We start from the raw sequence: 22,696 nt of genomic DNA, 5'->3' as shown, positions 1-22,696 counted from the left end.
GGTGAGGAAAAATGGGAGCCTTTAGCCAAATAGAACTGGCATTAAAATAAGTGTTTTCTAAGTTGCCAGGAGTTTTACACACAAGGGAGGCTATACAAAATTCAAAGCTGTATTTTGACTGTTTGGCAGTATCTCTTTAACTGGTAACATCTCCTCTTCTCAAATTTTGCCTGTGGCAGTCAATAAAACAAATTGAGGCTAATTGAATAGGAGCCATATGTGTGATAATTAATTGGGAGTGCATTCTGATTCAGTGCTCTGTAGTTCCCTGCTGAGTTAAAGATGCATTCACAACTCCAGTTCACTGAATCATTCTAAGAGGACAGAATAAAGACAGAAGGGAGGCATCAGAGAGAGAATGCATGCTGAGGCCATGCAGGAACGCAAGCAGAGATCAAAACCACAAGCAGGATAAATGAAAAGGGAAAGGGATGGGCAAAGAAGCAAAATGCATGCAGTAGAGAGGATAGTGCAACAGACATTCATAATCAGGAAGTCAGACCTATGGAGAAAAAAAAATCGTGAGAACAATAGAAGAAGACTTTGAGAGATATTTGGAAAGGAAAGCAGGAACAGGGCAGAAGGGAATAGACTCATAAATCAGAAATAGGAAGCAAGCCATATTTTAAGGGCTTGTATGGATATACAGTGGCACTACATTTTTATAAGCTATTCTTCTTATGCTTAGCTTCCAAATTATGTAAATCCAAGAAGAATAAATGAACTCATGAAATTTCTGTCATGTTGAGTATTGGAAACCTGTTGAAATGTATTTACTGAATTTCAATAAGTGTTCTCAGAAAGTGTTCATCCTATTCACTTGGATAATGTAGATTGTCTCCTGTTTTAGATTTAACTGAATAAAATGTTTAGGGGCAAGCCGAGGTTAGGAGCAGTAAACTCAAACCTTCCTTTCAAGAAGATGCTTACTCAGCCAGCTTTTGTCAAGATGTAAAGATGGGAAAAGCTGAGATCACAGAGGGAGATGTTCAGCAGGAGTGTAACCATTGAAACTGAGGTGACGTGCTAGTTGTGTACAGATTGCAGCAGGGAATAATTCATGCTATGGCTTGCTCAAGTCCTGGTTGTGTCCTGATATGCAAGGGTATATACTAGACCCAAAATGCCTGAGGGCATAGAAGAGCAAAATGTAAAATCTCTCTCACTTGTCTCTGAGATTATGCAAAATGCAGAATTATACCACCATTGCCACTGAGAATTGTCCCTGAAGCTTTCTGTTAATTGGCAATAGGTAAATACTGAATGAGTGCTGGAGAAATACTTTTTGTATGCTTTGACTAGTAGTATTTGCTCTCAAAATACCACCTAGTTCAACCATGTGTTGGAGATTTTTTTCAGTCTGAAGAGCTCTAGGGACTGCCATAATGACTGCTGCAAATGATCAACATTCTCTACAGTCTGTGGAATTAAATATATATATATATAAAATATATATATTTATATATATATCTGTTCTAAATTGAATTTTGTGCAATTCCATGGTAGTGGTGAGATTTTTGTTGTTCTTCAGTGTGGTATCATTAATGCTTCACTCCCAGGCTAGTGGCGCTCGAATGGCTCAGTTGGCTTCCATTTTGTCTTCCTGCATCTTTTGGTGAGAGATATGCATATATGGAGAAGCCCACAATGATCTAGACTAGTATTCCTGACGTAGGCTTTCCTTATAGACATCATTCCCTCGTCTTTGTGTTGTTCTTGTATTTCCTCATACCTTCTTTCCATCTCTTTCCATTTCTGCTTCCTAATTTTAAGTAGTCACCTTGAGTCTAAAAGTGACAATTAAGATGTAAAAGTCATTTTAATATTTTGCACTGAAAAAAGCATATCAGCAATAAAGAATACTAAGCATGAATTCTGAAATACCTTGTTCTCCTTTCCTCCTTTCATGTTGTTCAAGCAATTTGCCTCTCTCTGTGTGGAGTAAAGGAAATAACCGTCTTGGGTTCACTTGCCAAAGCAGCTCCCAACACTTTTTTTCCTGTCTGATTTCTCACTCCTTTTCTGGTCAAAACTTCTCCAGGACTTTTCTCATCACCTCCTTTTTACTCTTTAGGACCTTTCAGTTTCTCAAGCTTTTGCCACTTCATTCTCATGGGCCCATCAGTGCCTCTACATCAGCCAGCGCAGAGCCCAAGTGCATGAGGCCTGCAGTGCTCCTGACCCAGAGCTGGGCACCCTTCCTACAGTGTCTGTGTGACTCACAATGGGAAAAGCAGAAGAATAACTCTTACCTGCAGTGCTTCAGATGCAGGTTTTTGTGTGTGTGATTAATACACTTGCTTTTCAATTAGAAGCATGTCTGAGGTGTGCACAGTGAGGTCTAGCTGGGATGTGAGGTGCTGGGTTAAGCACGGTCCTCCCAAGCATGTCAGGGGCCCAGCCCTCTGTCGCTGATGGCGAGAGCGAGCACAGACATCTCAGTGGAGTCGGCACAATCCTTCCACATACAGAGCTTGTTGTATTGCTTAGTAGAAAATATCTGAAGATAATGACTAAATGTCTTTTAAAAGATAAAGCACCATTGGGCTGGTTGAAAGAAATTAAGTAGCAAGGTAGACAGCTAAGGTGAAAACAGGGGTATTGGTGACGTTTTGGTAAAGCATTAGTGAATATTTTGAAGTACACAGATACTTAAATGGCGTAGCTTACAAATAAGAGTTGAGTTCCCCTGCTAAACCTTTGAATGTCAGAGCATTTAGGTGGGCTGTTTAATTCATGTTTGGCCACTCAGCTTTTGGTCTCAGATGCACATCTCTCACTTACATCCCTATTGGTGCAGAATGACAGAAACCTTGTTTTCAGGAAAAGCAGGCTGCAGAATAGGCTAAGGTTTTAAACAGTCTCAATAGTTTCTCAGAGAATGACCAGAAAACAAACCAAAACAAAAAACCTACAATCATGAAGCTCTCAGAATGAATTATAAAAGTCTTTTAAGAAAGTAAAGGAAGGAGGCACAACAGGAAACATTATAGATAATAAAATGTTCCCATGTTTTAAAAGGATCCGTCAGCAAGACAGTCTTTAACAACTGGAACTTTTTTACACCTTAACCCTCCCCCAGTTTCCTAGCATGCAATCAAAGCCACTTTTTATTTTTGCTAGATGAAACACTGGGGGAGGGAGGGAGGAAAGGGAGGAAGAAAGCATGAAGGATAAAATTTAGAGTGAGTGATCAGGAAGGAGAAATTGTTTCCATTTTTGAAAGATCTTTCCTTATTAACATGAGTTAAACCTAGGGCATGTCTTCCATGCAACTGCCCAGAAAACCTGGGCATGGTTATGCACGAAGGGGCTGTCAGCCTTTGCTGCTATAATCGTGCTGAAATCGTTCTGCCTTTTAGATGAAATTGATTTAAAACTACTTGGGCATCCTCACACGTCCAATTAGTACCATCATTTTTGCCTCTGGTGTCCTTCAAATATTCATGGATGCTTGCTTATTCTGCTATTTCCTCGTTCACCCCCCCCACCCCTTGCTATCTTATCCTACTACTACTGTGTTTTTAATGTTAAGCCTTCTGTTTATAGTGCCAGCAGCATAAGACATTCAAATGGAAATGCTGAGGATTTTTTCCAGACTCCATGAATAATCATAGGGCTGCAGCATAGTAATATTCCTCCCTGTTAGACTTGTCTGTTAGATGTCATGGAAAGATGGATTAAAATTCATTGAACACAGACAGACGAAGAACTTTGGATCTACCCTAGAAACACATCTCTTCTCTTGCATCCCCCAGAGGGACTGCTTTTCTTTGTTTTGTTCTCTTTCAAAGCAGAGATCCACTCCTTCACAGTAGGAATTCTGGAAATCTTGAATTTGTGTTTCGGGGCAAAATCCAGCAACAGCAAGGCAGATTGTACAGCTGCCATTTTATTTCCATCTTCTGGAAATAAGCACTGCAGTGATCTTTTTTTCTCATAGTTTGCCTAATTCTCACTATCTGTTGTATGTTTCCAGGCTGCCTGAATCCACCTCATACTCTTTTCTACCTTTCTAAGGAATTTTGGAGAGCAAAGCTGGAGAAGACAGTCTCTCCAGGTTGAAAAACGAGGCAGTATTTTTGGACAAGGAAAGTATAGGAAGTGATTTCATCCTTTTGCAAAGGAAGCAATAGTTTCCTTTAGCAAACGACATGAACAGTGGTATGCAAGACAGTAGATTATCTCACTGTCTATATAAATGCTAGATTAAAAGAGCGTGAGCCAGTTCCTGAAATATCTAAGAAGGATGTTGACTTCAAAATTGGAGATGTTGAAAGACAGTCACTTGCTCTCTGGAGCAAGTGCCCAAGGACCTGTGCTTGGTTTGCATGGAATAATGCAGTTCAGGAAGAAATCCAATTACTGAGCTAATTATCACCTTGGATGAGTGGTAACAATCAGATTTCAAGCCAGAAGCCACTGGAGGGAAGCCCAAATCACCCACTTGTCCCTGAAGTTCACTTTAGGGGGTCCTAGTTGACAGCAAAAAGCCCAGGAGTAAAGGCGCAGCAGTTGGAGTGTCAGGAGCACTGTGTTAGAATTTAATGTTATGCAAATTCCTGTTGACTTCAAGAAGGTGCAAACATAGCTTTGATTACTAATAATTGTGGAAGATTTTTACCTGATTTTTACCTAAGTGTATTACCTGACTGAATTTATTCGAGTAAACTGAATTTCAGGACAAAAGTAGTTCACGTTTTGCTTTACCAACTCTACGTATTGCCTTTGGTCTTCATAAAAATTTAAAACTATGCGTTAAAATATCAGTATAAAGCTTTGAGTTTCTCTAGTACTATCCAAAATGGTGAATCCTTTCTTATCTTGTGTCCTGAGGCACATGTTTTCCCTGCTCAAGAAATCTATACTGTGCTTGGAACTGGGGGGAAAAGCCACAACAGAGCCCGGTTTAGTTTGGTTTATGAGAACTGCGCTGCTTCCTTCCCTTCTTCCTATTCAGGCTGCATTATCTCTCACAGAAGACCTGAAGCACTCACAATTTTCCCTGATTGTTTCATGTATCTCTCTTAAAAGGAAAAAAGAGGGAAAGAAATGGAGTCAGAGCTGCATACTGGGCAAAAGGATTCCTGCTAATATAGAATGGAATTTTCTGAAACATTACTTGATTTGTATTGGTTTCAGTATGCTTCAAGAACAAAAATGCTTTTCGGGTTGATAGAAGTTTGGAGTAAAGAATGGTATTGACTCGTACTTCATTCTGCCACACTGATTTCAGAGGGACTGAAAGCGAAAAAGGAGCCTCATAACCTTAAAACATACGCGGTTCTGAAATCAGTAACATTTCTCTGCTGAGAATAGAAAATTGATTAAATTCTGTAACGTAATCTTTATGCTTACTCTTGCATATGTTGCATTTGCAGGTGGATGTATGTTAGGGTAGAAGAATTCTGACAACCTTTTTGAAATATAATCATTCTTTATGTTCCAAATTGCTCAGAAGGCCCCCCAGCGTTACCGGTCTCTGTTGCATAGGAAATGAAAATTGCAGTTACAATAAGCTCAGCCAACCAGAGGCAGGAAGATAAATAATACATCAAATAAAATGTTAATATATGTAGATAATGTACTAATATTAATTACAAATAAGTCTAATTAAGACTCATATTCTCACCAACTGTATTTCTTGCAAAGTTAAGAACATGCTTTTTTAAAGCAAAAATCAGTAGGGAAGGAAGTACAGCAGTTCTGTTCCTCTTCTCTCTACTACACGAAAGCATGTGTGTAGTTTTTCTTGTCAGTGCATTTTCCAGAGCTCTTGGGAACAGGGTGGGTGGGCTGCAGAAGCTGGATGAAAAGACTTTCTGACATTAGGGACATCGGCAGCATCCTTCTCCCCAGGCGGCTTCAGCATGAGCTTAGAGCTTCAGCTCAGAATCCTCCAGCCCTTTAAGTAACTTGTATACAGAAAATGTACATGAAATCCTAAAGCACCATTACCAGAGCAGTATTTCAGGAAAATAAAGTATGTTTACTGTAGCATTCCTGTTTGCTGAGGCTTTCACTTGTTCCCTGAAGGCTTGGGAGATGTCTTGGACTCGTGGTGCTGAGTATCCCTAGCCACCACAGCAACCACTGTTGGACACAGCTTGCCCACAGTGATTTACTTGTTCCTTGTCTTCAGACTTTGTAAATATCTTTTGTTGCAGGTAAGAATAAAAGCTCAACCCAATGTACCTTACAGTTGCTCTCCATTCTGTGACCATTTTTCCCATGTGCTTTATATTCTACTGGTATAGTGAAGACCCCAAGTAGGGACTGTGTCATTCCTAAGGGAGGCAGAGTTTCCATGTGTATGGACTAAAGCACAGAATTCACTCCTTATTAAGAGATGAGAATGGCCAGGGACTCTGTCATTGCTGTCTAGGTAAATTTGAAGTGAATTGTGTTTTGATTTTTTTTTCCTTCTATGAAAGTTATACACCCACAGCAATACTTTCACACAAACAAAACCCTTTAAGTTGAGCTATTGCCCTTAAGGCTTAGAAAGGAAGAGAGACTGATTTAGTGTTCTTCCTATTCAGTGTTTTGTTGGCACCTGGCTGATGTGCTTCTGGAGCCATTGTATAGGCACACTTGGAATAAACTGAGGACCAGGTTAGGAGTGTGAATTGCATAATGGTGTAGAATGTAAAGATATGTCTAAAAGAAAATAAAAGCATGTATTTGGGAGAATCTTGTTTAAGAGAAAAAGAACTGGCTGTACGTGTCTTTGTTTCCAGCACCAAAAGGTCGGACCATTCCAACACAAGACTGGCAATTCAGATCGAAAAGGATGCAGGTATGGCCTGGGATTTTGGGTGATTTGTTTTGCTTGGTTTGTAAAACGCAATGTATTCACTCCATTAAGACTTCAGCTGAAAAGTTAAAGAGATGCAAAGGGTTTAAATGTTGTGTGAACAAACCAGAGCATTTTAAATGTGACAAAGTGCCTCTTTAAGTCGTGTGCCTTGGTAAGTAAATTTGCTCTTCAGTTACATGAAGCTGATTAGATAGCTGCTGGCCTGCAAATCACTTGGTTAGAAACAGCCTTTTTGTTTATGTGGAGCACACAGCAGACATCCTAGTTAGACTCAAAGGTTAGCTGCAGTCAGGAAAACATTCTGGAAAAAAGCAGCAGATTAACAGCGTCCCTACCACTAAGCAGTCTGGGTTGACAGGTATCTCTTGTTCACTGGAGAGAAGCCTTTCTGGTGTGTGGGAAAGGAAGAGAAAGAGAAATCAGAAAATATATAGGAAGGGTTTAAAAAAAAAAAAAAAGTACATAGGCTTCTCCTCCATGTAATGGTCCATTAAGTGAGCTCTGATCCATGGCAATCCAAAACACCTTCCTGCATTGCACCAGGCAATTCCTGTGAGACTGGGGAGTGAGAGTATTTTTTGACCAGTCAGTGCGCACTGAGAGTGTATTGGTACCTTAGCTGATGCTCTCCAGCACCTGGCAGGTCAGGGTCCTTTCCAGCAGAATCTGACACCCAGATTTTGTGCCAAATGCTGGTCCCACTGAGAGAGGCCAGGATTTCATAAGGGGGTTTCCTCCTCTTTCATGTTCTGCAGCTGATTTTATATTTCCACTGAGTTGTCAGAGGCTTATATTGTGGAGATATTTACCTTGTAATTATTGTTGTCACATTTTTAACCTCCCTTTTTATGCTTATCTATTAGATCAACAGCATGTAAAAATACACATCTTCAGGTGTAATCCAGGGTGTCCAAGAGGGCAAGAGAAGTGTTAGCAGTTCAAGGCATATATAAAGCTTTTTCATTATGTATCATTTCAAGGCAAAGTGTTAAGATGTTTCTCGAGGTCGTTCTGTCATCTGATAGCAATAATCTCTATTATATATGCTAATTATATATGTTAATTATGTTTTTCAAAGCATAGCTCAAGCAACGTACTCTTTTTGTGTGTGCTTTAAAAAATAATTTTTTGACAAGCATACTACAGAAGGTATAGAGCTGAGTATGTCTGCATGTACATACACACCTGTGTATCCATACATTTGGGGCTAGATGCGTAATGGCCATGGTGATGAAGATCTGTGTAGAAATGTGCCCACTCCTCTTCTTGTAATGAGGAGCAATTTGTGGGCGAAACTATAGCCTTTTGTCCTTTCTTTTTTTCTCTGTGTTAGATCTGCTTAAATATGGACATACATAAATATGCATGCGTACCTGTACGTATGTATTCCTATGCACTCTCACACATCTGCATGCATGTACAAGATGTTGCTTTGTATGTGTATATCTATTCATGCACCTACATTTAAAAAGTATTAGAGGTGAGCCACTGATGCCTTATAGGAAAAAAAAAAGTTTTTCTCACATCAAGCATATATATTATATGAAAGAGTACAAGCACAAACCAACACTATGTTGGATTATGTGGCACTATGTTAGCATTTGTGAAAGGTTTATTCCCTTTGTTTAATTATCATCGCAGAGTGCTAATTTTAATACAGATAAATGCTGTAGACCTCTGAGATTGGACTTTTAGACTGTGACATGTTCTTACCTAGACAGTTGGCCTAAGCAATGTATAACTGGACAGCTGATGCTGTTTTTAAAGAGAGTGGTAGCAATTCTCACATTGAATGAATCTTGTTTCATTCTTTTTCAATATACTAAATGTGGTTTGTGTTTTTTTTTTTAAGATATGTGCCATCATCTTAAATACTCAAAAGACACTTCATGGCTAATGAAAAATTCCTGGAGGTCTAAAAGAAGTAACTCTAAGTAAATTAATGGAAAGTGTGTGACAAATTCTTTAGTCAGTAAAAATCTCAGAAATTTAAATGTCTTAGATATTTACATTTAAGCTTATGTACTGAAATAATAGGATTTCTGGTTACTTAAAATCAAGAACAATATATAGACATTAACTTAGCTTAGTAGAGTCTTTCAATGGAGCTGAAAAATTCTTGCTGTTGTAAAACACAAAGGAGATAATTTGGTTCAGTCTGAACTACGTTATCACTAATGTGATGTTCGAATTATTACATTCTTCATATTAAACAAAAGCTTCAGTCCTGATTCTCTAAAGGTCTAAAAGGCATCTAGGACATGCAGTCTGTATAAAGTATCATCATAAAGATACCACCTAGCCAGCGGAAGATGCTTTATGCAGAAATAAAAAAGAATGTAGGACTTTATGCAGAATGGCTTAGTTAGTTAGTTAGTTTACTTAATTAACAAATGTGTACTGCTCTGGTTACAGGAAATGATGACAATAATCTCAACTCCATTTTTTATGAGCATTTGACAAGATCCTTGCAGGAATCTCTTTGTGGAGATTTGATTCTGGGCCGCTGGGGAAACTACAGCACAGGAGACTGTTTTATTCTGGCATCAGATTATTTAAATGCCTTTGTGCACTTGATTGAAATTGGAAACGGCCTGGTCACCTTTCAGCTTAGAGGGCTGGAATTTCGAGGTAAGGATCCCTGATGATTTAAATGACAACAAAAACTGCAGCAAAAACTGTCTGCCTTTCTTAACCTGTCACAGCTCTGTAGTAGGACGTAGAGTTTAAGGATATTTTCTCTCTTTCTTTTTGTAGATATTTGTCTGTGTCTAAAGGCTCTGTATTTCTTTTTATCATTATTTGAATGACAGTGTTTTGAAACCTAGATACTAAGAAATTTAGAGTCACGTTCTGTGGTATCATAAGATGTTCAGAAACGTATTTCTTTGGTCATGGATCTTTTAAGTTACACTCAGTCATGTATTAAGATTATTTCTCTCCTTCCATAACCTTGAAGACTGAAGTTGCTCTTAAATTGTTCAACTTCCACCCAAACTGGTCTTTGAAAAAATACCAAATATCATAACGACTCCTCTCACAGAAATTATCCCATGTGAGATTATGCAAGATGCTGGTGGTGAGATGGTCTCTATCACAGTGGACCGGGCGGGGAGAAGCAAATGAATCAGGGCTTCATTTCTCTTTTATTTAGGAAGATCTGACTTCAGCTGTTCAATATGTTCCTCTGTCAGGGCTCTCTTCTTTAGGAAAGGATGACTGCATTCCCCTTCCTAGATGTTGTGGTATTTGTGAGGTCAGTTGCTCATAGTATCATGCTTGTGTCCTTTATTATGTTGTTCTGCACAAAGTAGGGAGAAAAATGAAAGTAAACCCACAAAGCTTTTAAACAGTTTTTAAATTCACTTCATGCTATACACAGTGGCTGTGTTTGTTGCTTGGGTTTGTAACCTTTCAAAGATACCACTTTGCGATCGCAGATGCCAGGAGTTTTCAAATGCTAGAATAAACAGCTTCCCAGGCTCAAGGGCTGAGCATCTAATGGGCGACATGCAGAGGAGTGTATAATCAAGGCAACTTTTCAGCAAGGTTGAGTATGAGAAAATAGGAGACAGACTGGCTCTTTGAATGCACTTAGGTGTGGGAGGGAAATAGGAAATAACATGTGTGGGCTCAAGTCTTAACTCTGTGACAGACTCCCCGTACGATGTTGAGCAGGTTGTGGTACATGCTTGATGCTCACTTTCCTTTCTTTATGCTGGGGAGGAAGATAAGGAAAGTTATGTGGAAAACAGTAAATACCTGAAAAATCTCAGTATTGTGGTGGCTGGTGAGATACCTATTCAGTACAGAGGCAAATTATAAGAAAAAAAAAAAAGGCAAGTGGAAAGGGAGATAAAGAATTTGTTTATCAGCCTAGTAATTTCTTGTTGTTCATGATGATGGTGATGTATGTATGTGTCTGTGGCTTTCTTCAACTTCAAAGGCATCTGTGCAAATATAATCTTCTTGTGTGCCCTCAAGGTATGCAGTGGTGCTCCTGTGTTTGAGATAGGTACTGAGGTTAATACCTTATAAAGGCCAGAGATGGAAAGTTTTTTTTCGGCAGATTTGGAATTTGCTACTATTTCTTTCATGTCCACGCCAGACAAATGCAAATCTGTGTTGCTCTACAAGAACAGTTAAATACTGTGACAGTTCAAGCCTCTTAGTTGTAGTACTGCTGATTTCACAGGCTGATAAATCTCTAAGATAATTGCTTTTTTTTCTTCTTTTTTTTGAAGACTGTTTTAGTCAATGTGTCATTTTGGTGCCTCTTAGGTTACTCAAAGTACAATTCTTTATGGAAACCTTGTGAAGTTAGAAAATGTTTAATTCGTTTCTGTAGATCTGAAAATAAAAGTGACTTCCAGGATGGTCTAAAAAGTGATGTATCTTGGAAAATGTTGGCATTAAGTTTATTTTTGTTGGGACTTTGAGTAAACAGGACAATGCACATTTCCTTTATCATCCATCCTGATTTCCCCAAATTATCTTTGCTCATCATCCTTTTGTGTTAAAATAGTTCATTATAGGATTTGAAACAAATAAAAGAAATCTCACTTCCATGCTTAAATTGTAAGAGTTTTTTCTTTGTGCAGTTGCCACCTCCTGCTGAGTCCTTCTCCTTCATCACCACCCCCATGCAGTTTAAGAAAAGTAAATCTTGCAAATATAGATGAAAAATATGAGAAGATGCTCAAACCACATTCTGGCTAGATAAAAAGCAGGCAGGCTTAATGAGCTGAAAGTTGAGTAGTGAATAACTGGATAGGTTTGTTGCAAGGAGGACTTTGACTTTGGGACAGCTTGATTCATTACCATTTGATTCATTACCAGGTGCCATTTTGTGTCTGAGTCTGAGAGCAAAGCTCCAAAATTGTAGTGTGCCACCTGTCAAGTGTGCCACCTCTGTATTCCCTAAAATCAGAGTTTGTGCAAACAAATGGGTCTGAAAATTGACATTTCCATGCCGACTGCCTAACACTGCCTCTCTTTCTGAGCAGATCTAACATGTCTGCTCTCCGCAGCAGGTCTTTAAATTCAGCCTGGGCTGAGCCTCTGCAGCCTGTCATGTGTCTCAGGTTGCCTTTTGGAACCAGATGAGTTCTTCCCATGAATATTCCCCTCCCCAGGCGCTCTCATGTTCCTCAGGAGAGGGTCGGCAGCCTTTGAGGGAGCATTCTTACTGAGCATTCAAAGGACATGGATCCACAGGACCAGCAAAGCAGCAGCAAACATGAACCAGGAAAGCACAGACAAATTACTGAGGGGGGAAGAGGAGGAGAGGAGTGGCAAAAATGAGAATGAAAATCTCACCTAGACTACAAGAAAAAAATGTATGATTATTTTTTGTCCTCGTGGACGTGATAAGTATGTGAAGGTTTCTCTGTCTTTCAGAATATTTTCTCAAGATAGAGAAGGATATATTGGGAAGAGAAAGTTGGGTGTCTGAAGATTCAGATTACATTGTAAACAAAAAAAAAACACCGATAGGATGGAATAATGGAACATACCTGAGGAGAGGGCAGCTTGAACGAATAGCATTGGACATGTAAGAGTAAACCCCTCAGGACCATGCAGAGTAGGTGCCAGAGAAACCACAAGAATTTCAAGGCTGTTTAAGCAGAAACAGATGAGCCCAGAGGGGAACCAGGCATGAGCTGGATAAGATGGATCTGCCTGATGCAGACAGTAACAAACGTTTTGCAGACTCCAGACAGAGTGTGGGCAGGTAATCTGCTGTGTGCCCAGTGGATGGGCTGAGGTGGTGTGTTGACACCAGAGTGTTGCTTTTGTCTCCAGCTAACCCATGAGGGCTGGTTTGCTTTAGATAAGTCATGCTGCAGGACTGTGTCCTTTGTGTAACAGGTTACATTCTTGTGTCATCAAGGAACTGGGCTGCTCTAGTGGGGCCGCGAGTTACGTAGAGAAGACAGAGTCTGACTAAAAGGAGCCAGAAGGTCTGACCTGAAGGCAGAAGCTGTGTGAGGAGACAGGTCAAGGGCTGCTCTCAGCTCTGTGAAAGCTGAGACTGAGCAGAAAATCTTCCTTTGAAGGTTTCCTTTGTTCCTTCCTTTGCTAGGGCAGGAAGTCAGACCGGGCTGCCCCAAGCAGCAGGAAGGACCATCTCCTGCCCCAGCTGGGTAGGTTCCTTCCATTTCAGGTCTTGCAATTGCTCCATGGTGGGTGTGGGGTACAACTCAGTAGAGTAGGGTTTTTTCTGCATGTGGGAAGAGTGCATGAAACAGCTGGGAGAACTTTGGAGCTTACAAAGCCAAGAGGCAGTTGCTGATAAACACTAGGCTTTCAGTCCACATACAACCACATTTCCTCTGCTTTGTGCATCTCACGTCCCTATTTTTGGTTGTCTGGTCATGTGCTGGTTTTCACATAGGACCCTGTTTTCATTCATTGTACAGATTGGTTTCCCACAAAGAGGGAAAGAAAAGGGCTAGAGGACAAACTTGAGGTCTGTAATTTCTGAGCTTTGGCTGCTTGATTTCTACTTCAATTTCAAGCGTAATTTTAATTGAGAGCCCTAAAAATCTGCTGTTACTTAAATAAGAAGTTCACGTTTGCCTGGGAAACGAGTGAATCACAGCAGTGTTCTCTGTGTCTGCAACTGTTTTCTGAGTAAACCAAAAGCAGTATTTGCACTGAGGAGCTCTAGCTTTTCCTGTGAGTGTTTCTCATGCACTGGCAATGCTGCCACAGCAGCGCCCAAAGAAAAGGTCAGAGTGTCTTCCTATTTTAAGTGTACTGGAGGCAGGAGAGACCACCTCACGTATTTGCATCCAGCTTAATTAAGAGTTGGCATTATAAAATGACTGATCCAGATTGCTTTCTAAGTGTGTATAATTGAAGCATGCGTCTCAGCTTTTAAATGAAAAGCATCTTTGCAGTCGGGTAAGAAGATACAGATTGAACAAACTGAAAGAAGAGAGTCAGCAAAGCTGGCATTCCTCTCATCCATCTTTAGTCCTGTTCAAATTGAGCAGCTTGTATGAATTAGTTCCTCACTCTCCTTTCAAGTGATGGAGAGGGGATGTGCCTCCATCATTTCATTCGTCCTGTGTCTAATGCAGGGGGAAGGCTTAAATACCTCCAGGTACCGAGAGGAGATGCTCATCTCTACCAAAAATGGAGAGGGTATTGATGAGCTTGGGGTTGGTGAAAACTTTCTGCAAGTTTTGGATTGTGCAGCTGGACATTAGTGTGGGGGAATGAAGCTCTTCGGTAACTTAACGATACTGTCTGTGCTAGACTGCAGTGGTACGCTAAAAGCAACCTGCCAGAAGAAATACATAATGTATCATTTAATTTGGAAGGAAGAGGCAGGGGAAAACCCACAATCAAGGAACAAGCAGAAAGAATGTCAAAATATCTACCTCCCGCAAGTTCCCTGTAGAACGAGAAAGCCTTAAAATATTTTCCTGTTTAGTCTGTGCCTCAACAAAATGTCTTTTGGAGAACATCCAGTTAGGCGTAGCATGTGCAGAAATTACTTATGGATGGTGCTGCTGAAATCTTCAGGAGCTGTTTTCTAACTCATTCCCGGTATTCTTCAATCATATAATTAACTTCTAAATCTCTGCTGTGATTTTGTTACTGAATGTTGCACGTGCAATATTCACGCTTCACTTGGAACTTCATTAGATGAAGTGAGGGAAGAAGCACAGAGCAAGCACAGATGTAACTGCACGTAGTGGCAGGCAGCTGTGGCAGCAGGATGGGATTGCCGGTGGGGCTTTCTCTTTGTTAGCTAGTTTATTTTCCACGCAAAATGGCGTATGAATGCAGCCAGTTTAAGGTATATGCTTTAGGCACAGTAATGATGTCTAAGAAACAAGGACAGTTACTCATTTCGGCAGCATGTGTATATGCTGTATGGTTTTATTACAGTAGCAAGTACATTACCAGTGCAAGGAGTATTTGTTGGTGTTTGATTTCTGTGTTTGAAGGCTCTGTAGCGTGAGCGAGAATCAATCATTATTTAAAGACTGGATGCAGCATTCACTTTCTACTTTTTCAAATCGGTTCATGCTGTTGGGAAGTAAAAGTTCCCACCTTTATGTCTTTCATGAGACCGTACTTGATGTATGTTTGGTGAATGCACAAAACCATCAAAAGATATTGATAAATTACAAGGAGTTCAGAGAAAAGCAGCCATTTTTAACACGCCTCTTTTGAGAGAAGGTTAAAAGAATTGAATGCACATTGTTTGCAGGAAAGAACAAAGGCTAAGAAATACGATGTTCAGAAATATTATGGGCATGAACAGAAAGGATGCAGAAGGATTTCTTTGATTTAATCACGTTGAACTACTTGAAAAGACATAAAACAGGGAAGACAATACTTTACATTGAGTGCAGGAAATCTGTGATGTAGAAGCCTTTCTAGGTGTACAGTAGTGCTCCAGCAGTGTAAACTATCTATGCATTTCAAATAGAATACTTCAGTTTCTTTAACACAGGCTAGAATAAATATTTGATGCCTTTTTTCCCTTTCCTCCCTTGCACAATTTTACATGTATATATGGGTGTACTGGGGAACACTTCTGGAAGGAAGGAAAATGTTTTTAGATGCTCAGTAGCCTTTTTAGTGAAAATATTTCTTTGTCAGAAACAAAATGTTGCACTACATTGCACTCCAAAAGAGGTGACATGGGAGGTTCTCGTGGTATTTGGTAGCTGCAAGTTTAACAACCAGCACCCTTTGAGAATGCTTTCTTTCACCTGGGGTTTCACAATGTGTCTCGGTGAACCAAGAAAAGGAGAGTGTTTTGAGGAGAGGTGATATCTGTTGTTAGACCAACTGATCTGCTTTAAAAAAAAACAGGCTATTTTTCGGGCATAAAGCACCTGAAGCTGTTGAAAACCAGAGCACAGTTTTACAACTAATAGTTTTGATGTTTGAGGAATTAGTATGGTTGCTTTGTTGTTGTTGTTGTTGTTTTTTTTTTTTAAGTCCTGAGATTTTTCTTTGAAACAACCTGAGGTTCTCACAGTTATAAATTATTATTTGTAATCCCAATTCTACAAGGAAACAACCTGGAAGGAACCAAAGCAGGTGGTAGTTTCCAGAAAGTGTCCAGTTCTGCGATCCTTGAGTTTCCATCTGGGAGCTCAGTTCACTCCTTTTTGAAGTATTTTTTCTTTTTTATTTCTAGGGCTATAATACAATGCTTGGTTTGGGGGTAAATAGCCTTTTGCTGTCTTTTAGCTCTTTACGCTTCTTCTGGGTGATAACTTGCCACCTTTCAAGCTGCTATGCTAAGTAGAAAAGACATGTCGGGGTAAAGGAGCCTTGTCCATTAGAATTTAAGAATACCCAGATTTGCAGAACTCGGTGGAACAAAGTCACTGTGTTATTTCCACTGTAATGCGTTTATTTGTAAAATGCTAATGATTTTGTGAAACGAATGGTGAACAAACAGGCAGTTCTGTGGAGTCCTTGGTGAAGAGACCTCTGCGTATACCCTGCCTTGGGCTTCAGTCTGTCTTCATGGCTCTCATCTCTATGTCTGGCCCAATCCCTCAAACTTAACACCTAGTTAAATCCCTTAGTCCAAAGCTGGTTGTTGGGGTCACAGAGTTTAAAGCTTGAAGTGCAGGAGAATGATTTGTGATCTTAACATCTGTGGGGTGGCATTAGTACGTGAGCCCTGTGAGCCCTTTCATGGTACATTTGCACTCTAGGTGCTTGTACGTCAGCAGTCCTAGATGCTCAAGCCATCATAGCCTTCAGCCACAATAATTTATCTGCATTTTGGATGTGTTGTTAAACTGGAGTGTTTTATAGAAATGTTTTAGTTTTATAAATAAGTTTATAGAACTGCTTCTAGAAGTATGTTGCTGTGTTAGACGGTTCTCTTTCTGGCCCTTCAGTACTGAATAATGCTTTTCCTTTCACTCACTCAGTTTGCAGAATTAAATGCAAAAGCATACTTTGATTTCAGCCTTAAATTCTAGAAGGCTGGGCGGTCATTAGTTTAGGTATATTTTCTGAATCCTCTTGAAGTGAGATTACAGCCTTCAGTTCCAATATTCTCACTTCCATTTAGGTCAGATCATGCTAGCAGAGTACAAGTTGGTCTTCAGGTCCTGACGTTGTCAGGAAAATAGAAAGAGTTCCAAATTCTCACAGTGGTTTTCTCCTGAGCTCACGTAGATTGACCTTGCTTTGTTGAGCTGGCACGTGTTCTTGTGTTGATGAATTTTTGGCAACCATCCAGTGTTAGATATCTTACAGATGAATCAGCCTCATCTGTGCTAGCAAGGGTCACAGTGAATGACTAAACCCAAGTGGAGCAGGAGAGCTTATTTTCTTTCTGCTGCAGAAAGAAATGTTAAAAAAATGTTTTCCTTCAGATTTCAAAATGACTGATTACCAGTGAAAACATTTTCCTGTATTTTAATATTTAATGGTACTACACGTAATTATATTGCATAACTGAAGTGCACGTTCTGCTCCCTGCTCTTTGGTTTTATGAATAATTCTCTTAGAATTACTTGAACTTGATCAGTTTTGGAGAAGCAATATAAAACTGACATTTTAATCATCAGTTTATAACATTATATATACGAAAGTTTGGGGTCACTGTTCTGTAAAAGATGCACACAGATGCTTAACTTCATTTGCTGTCACTTGCCCCTTTTGGCTCCATGCATAACGCTGAGCACATGCTCGTAGTCTTTGCAGTACCAGTGTCTAGAGTAATGAACCAAAAGGGATTGAGGCAGGCACTGGTAAAATGAAAATTTTCAGTAACATGAAAATGTATGGCATTGAAATCCAGCCAGTGCATTATGGCCTAAAGCAAGGTTCAGTTAAAGATGAAAGAAAATTTATGGCAGTCTCAGTAGGCCTGACTGGAAGAAATAACGGGAACCAACATGAACTTGAGCATCAAGTCTGCCTTTTGCCTTTGCAGACCTGAGTCTCTTTTCTAGATGGCGCTTGGAAATATTAATCAGCAGATGAGTTGGGACTGAGGACATGAGCCAGGGATTTGGTATTTTGGCAGAACACTGGCCATGCCTCAGATCACACATTTAAAGTAAACAGAGGCTCTCCAAGCAATCAAGACACCGAATCCCTGTGGTGATAGTACCTGAATGCATCAAGCAGCTGTTGTTAAGCAAGGGCGTGCTTGCCAGATGCTGACAGAGCACAGCCCCGACTCCACTCTTTGGAATACATTTGTGGAATGACCACATGAGCTCCTTGGTTTGTTCCCAAAGGTTTTGTAATAATACAGGCCCAGTTAGAAGGCCTGTGGATCCCCAGGTTCAATGTTGATTGTATTCACTGTAGAATAATTTTAAGTTTCATTGATTAAAATTATCTAGTAAAGATGACTTGGAGACATTTTTACCTGTGGAATTAGCTGAGAATGGAAATAATTGTTCTCGCTGCTTCTTCTGTTTGTGATGCATGTGATGACAGCTTCCCTCAAACACTGAGGGTCCCTTGAACTCACCAGTTATCAGTCTCGTTAGGGCCCATATTTTACAAAGTACTTGGCTTAAGAAAACTGGTAATTACAGTCTCTACTAATAATGTAAGGTATTTATTAATGCAGGCAATATAGAGAGCACCTAAAAGCATAGCCAGCATTTGGTAGGAATGAAATGCGACACTTGCTTACAAAGTAAAAACTAGATTTAAGAATAGGGATACATAGAGTAAGCAAACCTATCTTTAATTCCACTAGTTGTAAGGGGATTAGTGGCACTTGTTTATTAGGCTTGTGCTTTTCACCGCTTATAAATTCTTGTCAATGTTTAATTTAGCACCTGGGATGAGGACTGCTCTTCTCTTAAATTCAGTTTAATACTGAAAGACATTCAACCTTTCAAAAAATAGACATAACAGCAATAGTAACAGCACCAGCAAGGAGTAGTTATTTTACCCTTTTCAGGCTCTGTACAGAGGGACATGCCTTTCCCTACTTTGCTTTGAGTACAATGTCTTTTGACTTGACTTCAGGAAAGCATCCACTGACCCAGAGCAGTTACTGTTGTTTTTTTTTTTTTTTGGTGTTGAGCGTTAAGTGTTAATTCATGTAGAAATCTGTGAAATATGAAGCAGAAGCAAGCCAGTTCATGTCCAGTCCCACTGGAAATGTCGACTTGATAGGTAATGCTTTGTACTTTGTGGCAGTCTTGATCGGATAGATGTTTATACTTAGGTTACTTAAGTCATTTAATGATTAGTCATAATTGTATATCCCTGAAGTCCAAGGGGGAACACACGCGAGTATGTGAACAATGCTGGATTTACACACACAGTGTAAGTTTTCAGTTTCGAACATACCCAAATTCTTCTCCCATTTACACTGGCACAACAGAACAGGTCTGTTGGTCCTGGCAGATGCTGCTTATTTTTCTTTATATAATCTCTAGCAATAAAGTTCTCAGAGAGATGATGTGTTTCAAATCATGTGGTTTTCTTGCTATTTTTGACTGTGAGAACACAGGATGTGCTCTGAAGTGTATTTGCTGGTATGTTAAATTTATATGCCATACCACACTTTCCCCCAGAATGAAAGGTAAGCAGTAGCAGAGATGCAAACTCGAATTAGTATGTGAGAGACACGCTTGTTAAGGAACATGTAATGAGCAGATGAGAGCCTGCTGGTAACTGTTGTGTCTTTGATGCCAGCTAAGGCTTTAACTGAGTGTATCCCTCTCCAGAAACTGCAGTACAGTGTCTAGCACCTTCCTCTCCTTTCGAGACCATTTGGAAGCTGACTGAGCCAGCTCTCTCATGGGGTGACACCGAAACCACTGGTGGAAAGGCCACGTGAGATGTATGTGTAGCTTACATGGCCTTGAAAGATAGTTTCTAGAACTTCAGCGAGGAGAGGAAGTTCTGCAACAACCCACAGAGAGTAAATTTTAAGAAGGTTACATGTCAAGAAAATCTAGCTCATGTATTTTGAGAACTGTGTGGGGAGCACATGTCCACCTCTGGTTTTGATTTGTAGTGCCCTACATGGTTTTCAAACCACATTTATAGCTTTTAAATCCTGAGGGCTCAGGCTGACCATGAAGCGTGCACAGCACAGGCCAGAAATGCAGTCTGCAAAGCAGAAATATTATTGTTGCTGCATCTGCCTCACAACTTCTTTTTGAGTTAACATGACTTTTTCAGAAAGATTTCCTCCATTTTGATCTAAAGGCCTGTGTAATAGGCTAATTAGAGAGCTCCTCTGTCCTCATGATGTACTGCCACTAGTGCTATTCATTAGAAATGTTTGATCCAGAGTAGCTTTTACTCCGGTGGGATAGAGAACAACCAGTTGCATGTTATTTTTGGAACCTGCTTTCCACAATAGTTTGCTCTAACCCAGATTTTATAAGTGCTCTGACAGACTGTAAAATCTTTGTTTGCATCCTGTATGTTATTTGAAGGAGCAGACTGGGACTTGGATCAATTTGCTTAATATGCCTGATGGAGCAAGAATCTTTAGTGTTGCTTCCTGGTGAGTTTTTATTAAGGCAGAAGCTGTGGTCTGTAGTTTGGCTCAGCTCAGAACCAAATGCCTAGAACATTAGATTGGGCCCTTTTGGCTTTTATAGGTGGTAGTAAATAGTAGTAAATAAATGATGTATAGCGCTTTATTTGCTACTGCACATGGATCAATTGGCACATCTAATTTGTTGCCATAGCTCTTTCTATTAGATTTTTGCTAAGCATGTAGAGCCTTAAATCATACTTTCTCTGCTTGGAGGAAGTCCTTTGTTTCCTCCCCCCCCAATAACTGGCAGCATATTCTCTTTTTCTCACTGCCAAGGGACATATTGCCAGCAGAGAGAAGTGGAGGCTATAACAGAAGGAGATGAAGACAATGAAGGCTGCTGCTGTTGTAAGCCCGGACACTTGCCTCACTTGTTATCATGTAATGCAGCCTTTAACCTCCGATGGCTGACATGGGAAATAACACGAACCCAGTACATCCTGGAAGGATATAGCATCATTGATAACAACGCTGCAACAATGCTGCAAGTTTTTGATCTGCGGAGAATACTTATCAGATACTATATAAAGGTAAACTCTTTGGTAAAGTGGACTGTATTCCTGTGCAGGTGTGTCTAAAGGCTAGCTTTCTGGCTAGCTTTTAGAAATAGAGTTTGAAGTAACTGACTTTGTATTTATTCATTTCCACCATTGGCAGTCAGACTGACTCAATATTAGGTAGGGATAATTAACTCATATCTCTCTTTGCTGCACATGATTCTGGCCAGTTACATGTAGTACAGAAAATCATAGACACTCTAAAGCAGAAATCAAGAAAATGTGTTAACATCTACTGATAAAGGCAGAGGAAGCATTCTTACAAAGCAAAACATCTCTCACAGTTTATTTCTTCTTGATTTGGCCTTTATACTGTGGTTTTTTTGTTTGTTTTTTGTTTTTTTTTCTGGCAAAAAATATCAACAAGCATAAAGATCTTTGGAGCTCTCTGAAGAGCTGTTTCTCAAGTGTACTTTGTTACCAGCATAAACCCCTTTTTTACCTGCTGTTTTATGTAAGTATCACAACACATTTGAAGTTAGTGAATTCCATTGATTAAACATCAGTTCATTTACACCACTTCTATATTTGCAGTGTTATTAAGATCACAATGACCACACAGATATTTATTTGTCAGAAAAGCCAAACCCTTTTAACCCAGCAAATGAAGAGTTCGCTATGCTTTACTGTCTTCTGCTGAAGCAACAAAAGCCAAAGGCTGCTGTTTATGCTGTTGGTACTTCCATTAAGCCAATTACCAAAGCTCCCAACCATTTCTGACATCTCCTCCCTACCTGTGTCTCTGCAATTTTAAAAATCCTGTCAACCTTAGAGAGACACCTCTTGTAAATAAACTAGTCACCTTTTTTTTTTGCAAGCGAACCCATGCAGTTAAAACAAGATCATTGCCTCACAAAGGTGCTTTGGTCATGCAGTTGATTACTTTGTAAAACACAGACTGGGGTTTCTCAAATAACTTCAAAGGCGTAAGGCCTGGTAACCAACCTACTTTGTTTAATTAATTAAAAACAAAACTGTGTGTGAGCGTGCTTTTTTTTAAATTATTTAGAAGTATCTTTTGTGGCTATGAATTTAATTCAATTATTTTTAAGGAATGTATCTAAACAACAAAAAAAACACCACTTCTTTAAACTGAAATCAATATGTTGCTACAATTGCTTCACCTTACTTTAAAAGGTAACCTGAATTTAAAGTGTGGTTTAGAGTTTTGGGTCTGGAAGTATCCAAGAAGCTGCTGACGTATAAAGGTGCTTTGACAAACTTTGGTCCCCTGTGATACTGATGAGGTTAATTGATCCTGCCTCGAGTGAAAGGGAGGAGGGTTAAATGATCTCCATGCTACTGAGGTATACTGTGGCTCCACACCCACTGGATGCAGGTTTTGTAATGTTCACCATCTATGACTTGTGAGTTGTGGAAATCTAATCTATTTTGGTTTGATTTCCTTGAGCCAATGTCATTATACTGCTTTTATGGAACTTCATTCTTAGAAAGGTGCCAGTCCCTTAATCTACTTCCCTTCTTAGAGAAAGGAGAACAGAGGATCATAATGACCAGTTGGCAGCTTTGCTATTAACCTGTGTTGGGTCTCCCTCAAATTCAGGTGAGCCCTTCCTCAGGATGACCATCCCAGAAGAAACCTGTAAAGAGATTTTTTTCCTCCTGTTCTTCATGTTAGTAGTTTCTTCCATAAACAGGAGCTTTGATAGGATTTGATAAAATCCTTGTTACAGCTTAGGAAGGTGAGAAGATTGTTATGTATCAGATAAGCTATCACCCTGCTTGTTTAGTGCTGTTAGAACTTACCTTCGGATAAATGATACCAGAAAC

At 39.7% G+C, this 22,696-nt stretch overlaps 1 protein-coding gene across 1 annotated transcript in view; it reads left to right on the top strand.

Annotated features, from left to right (window-relative positions):
• PCNX2 (pecanex 2) overlaps positions 1-22,696 on the top strand; it is a 156,209-nt gene that overhangs the window by 110,671 nt on the left and 22,842 nt on the right. The window contains exons 24-26 of the mRNA XM_035560483.1: positions 6,741-6,799; positions 9,236-9,451; positions 20,625-20,878. Of these exons, the coding sequence (XP_035416376.1) occupies positions 6,741-6,799; positions 9,236-9,451; positions 20,625-20,878 (529 nt within the window). The remainder of the gene's footprint in view (positions 1-6,740; positions 6,800-9,235; positions 9,452-20,624; positions 20,879-22,696) is intronic.

Source organism: Cygnus atratus, chromosome 3 (assembly GCF_013377495.2).
Source record: "Cygnus atratus isolate AKBS03 ecotype Queensland, Australia chromosome 3, CAtr_DNAZoo_HiC_assembly, whole genome shotgun sequence".
NCBI lineage: Eukaryota > Metazoa > Chordata > Aves > Anseriformes > Anatidae > Cygnus > Cygnus atratus.
This window is presented reverse-complemented; position numbering and strand designations above follow the sequence as displayed.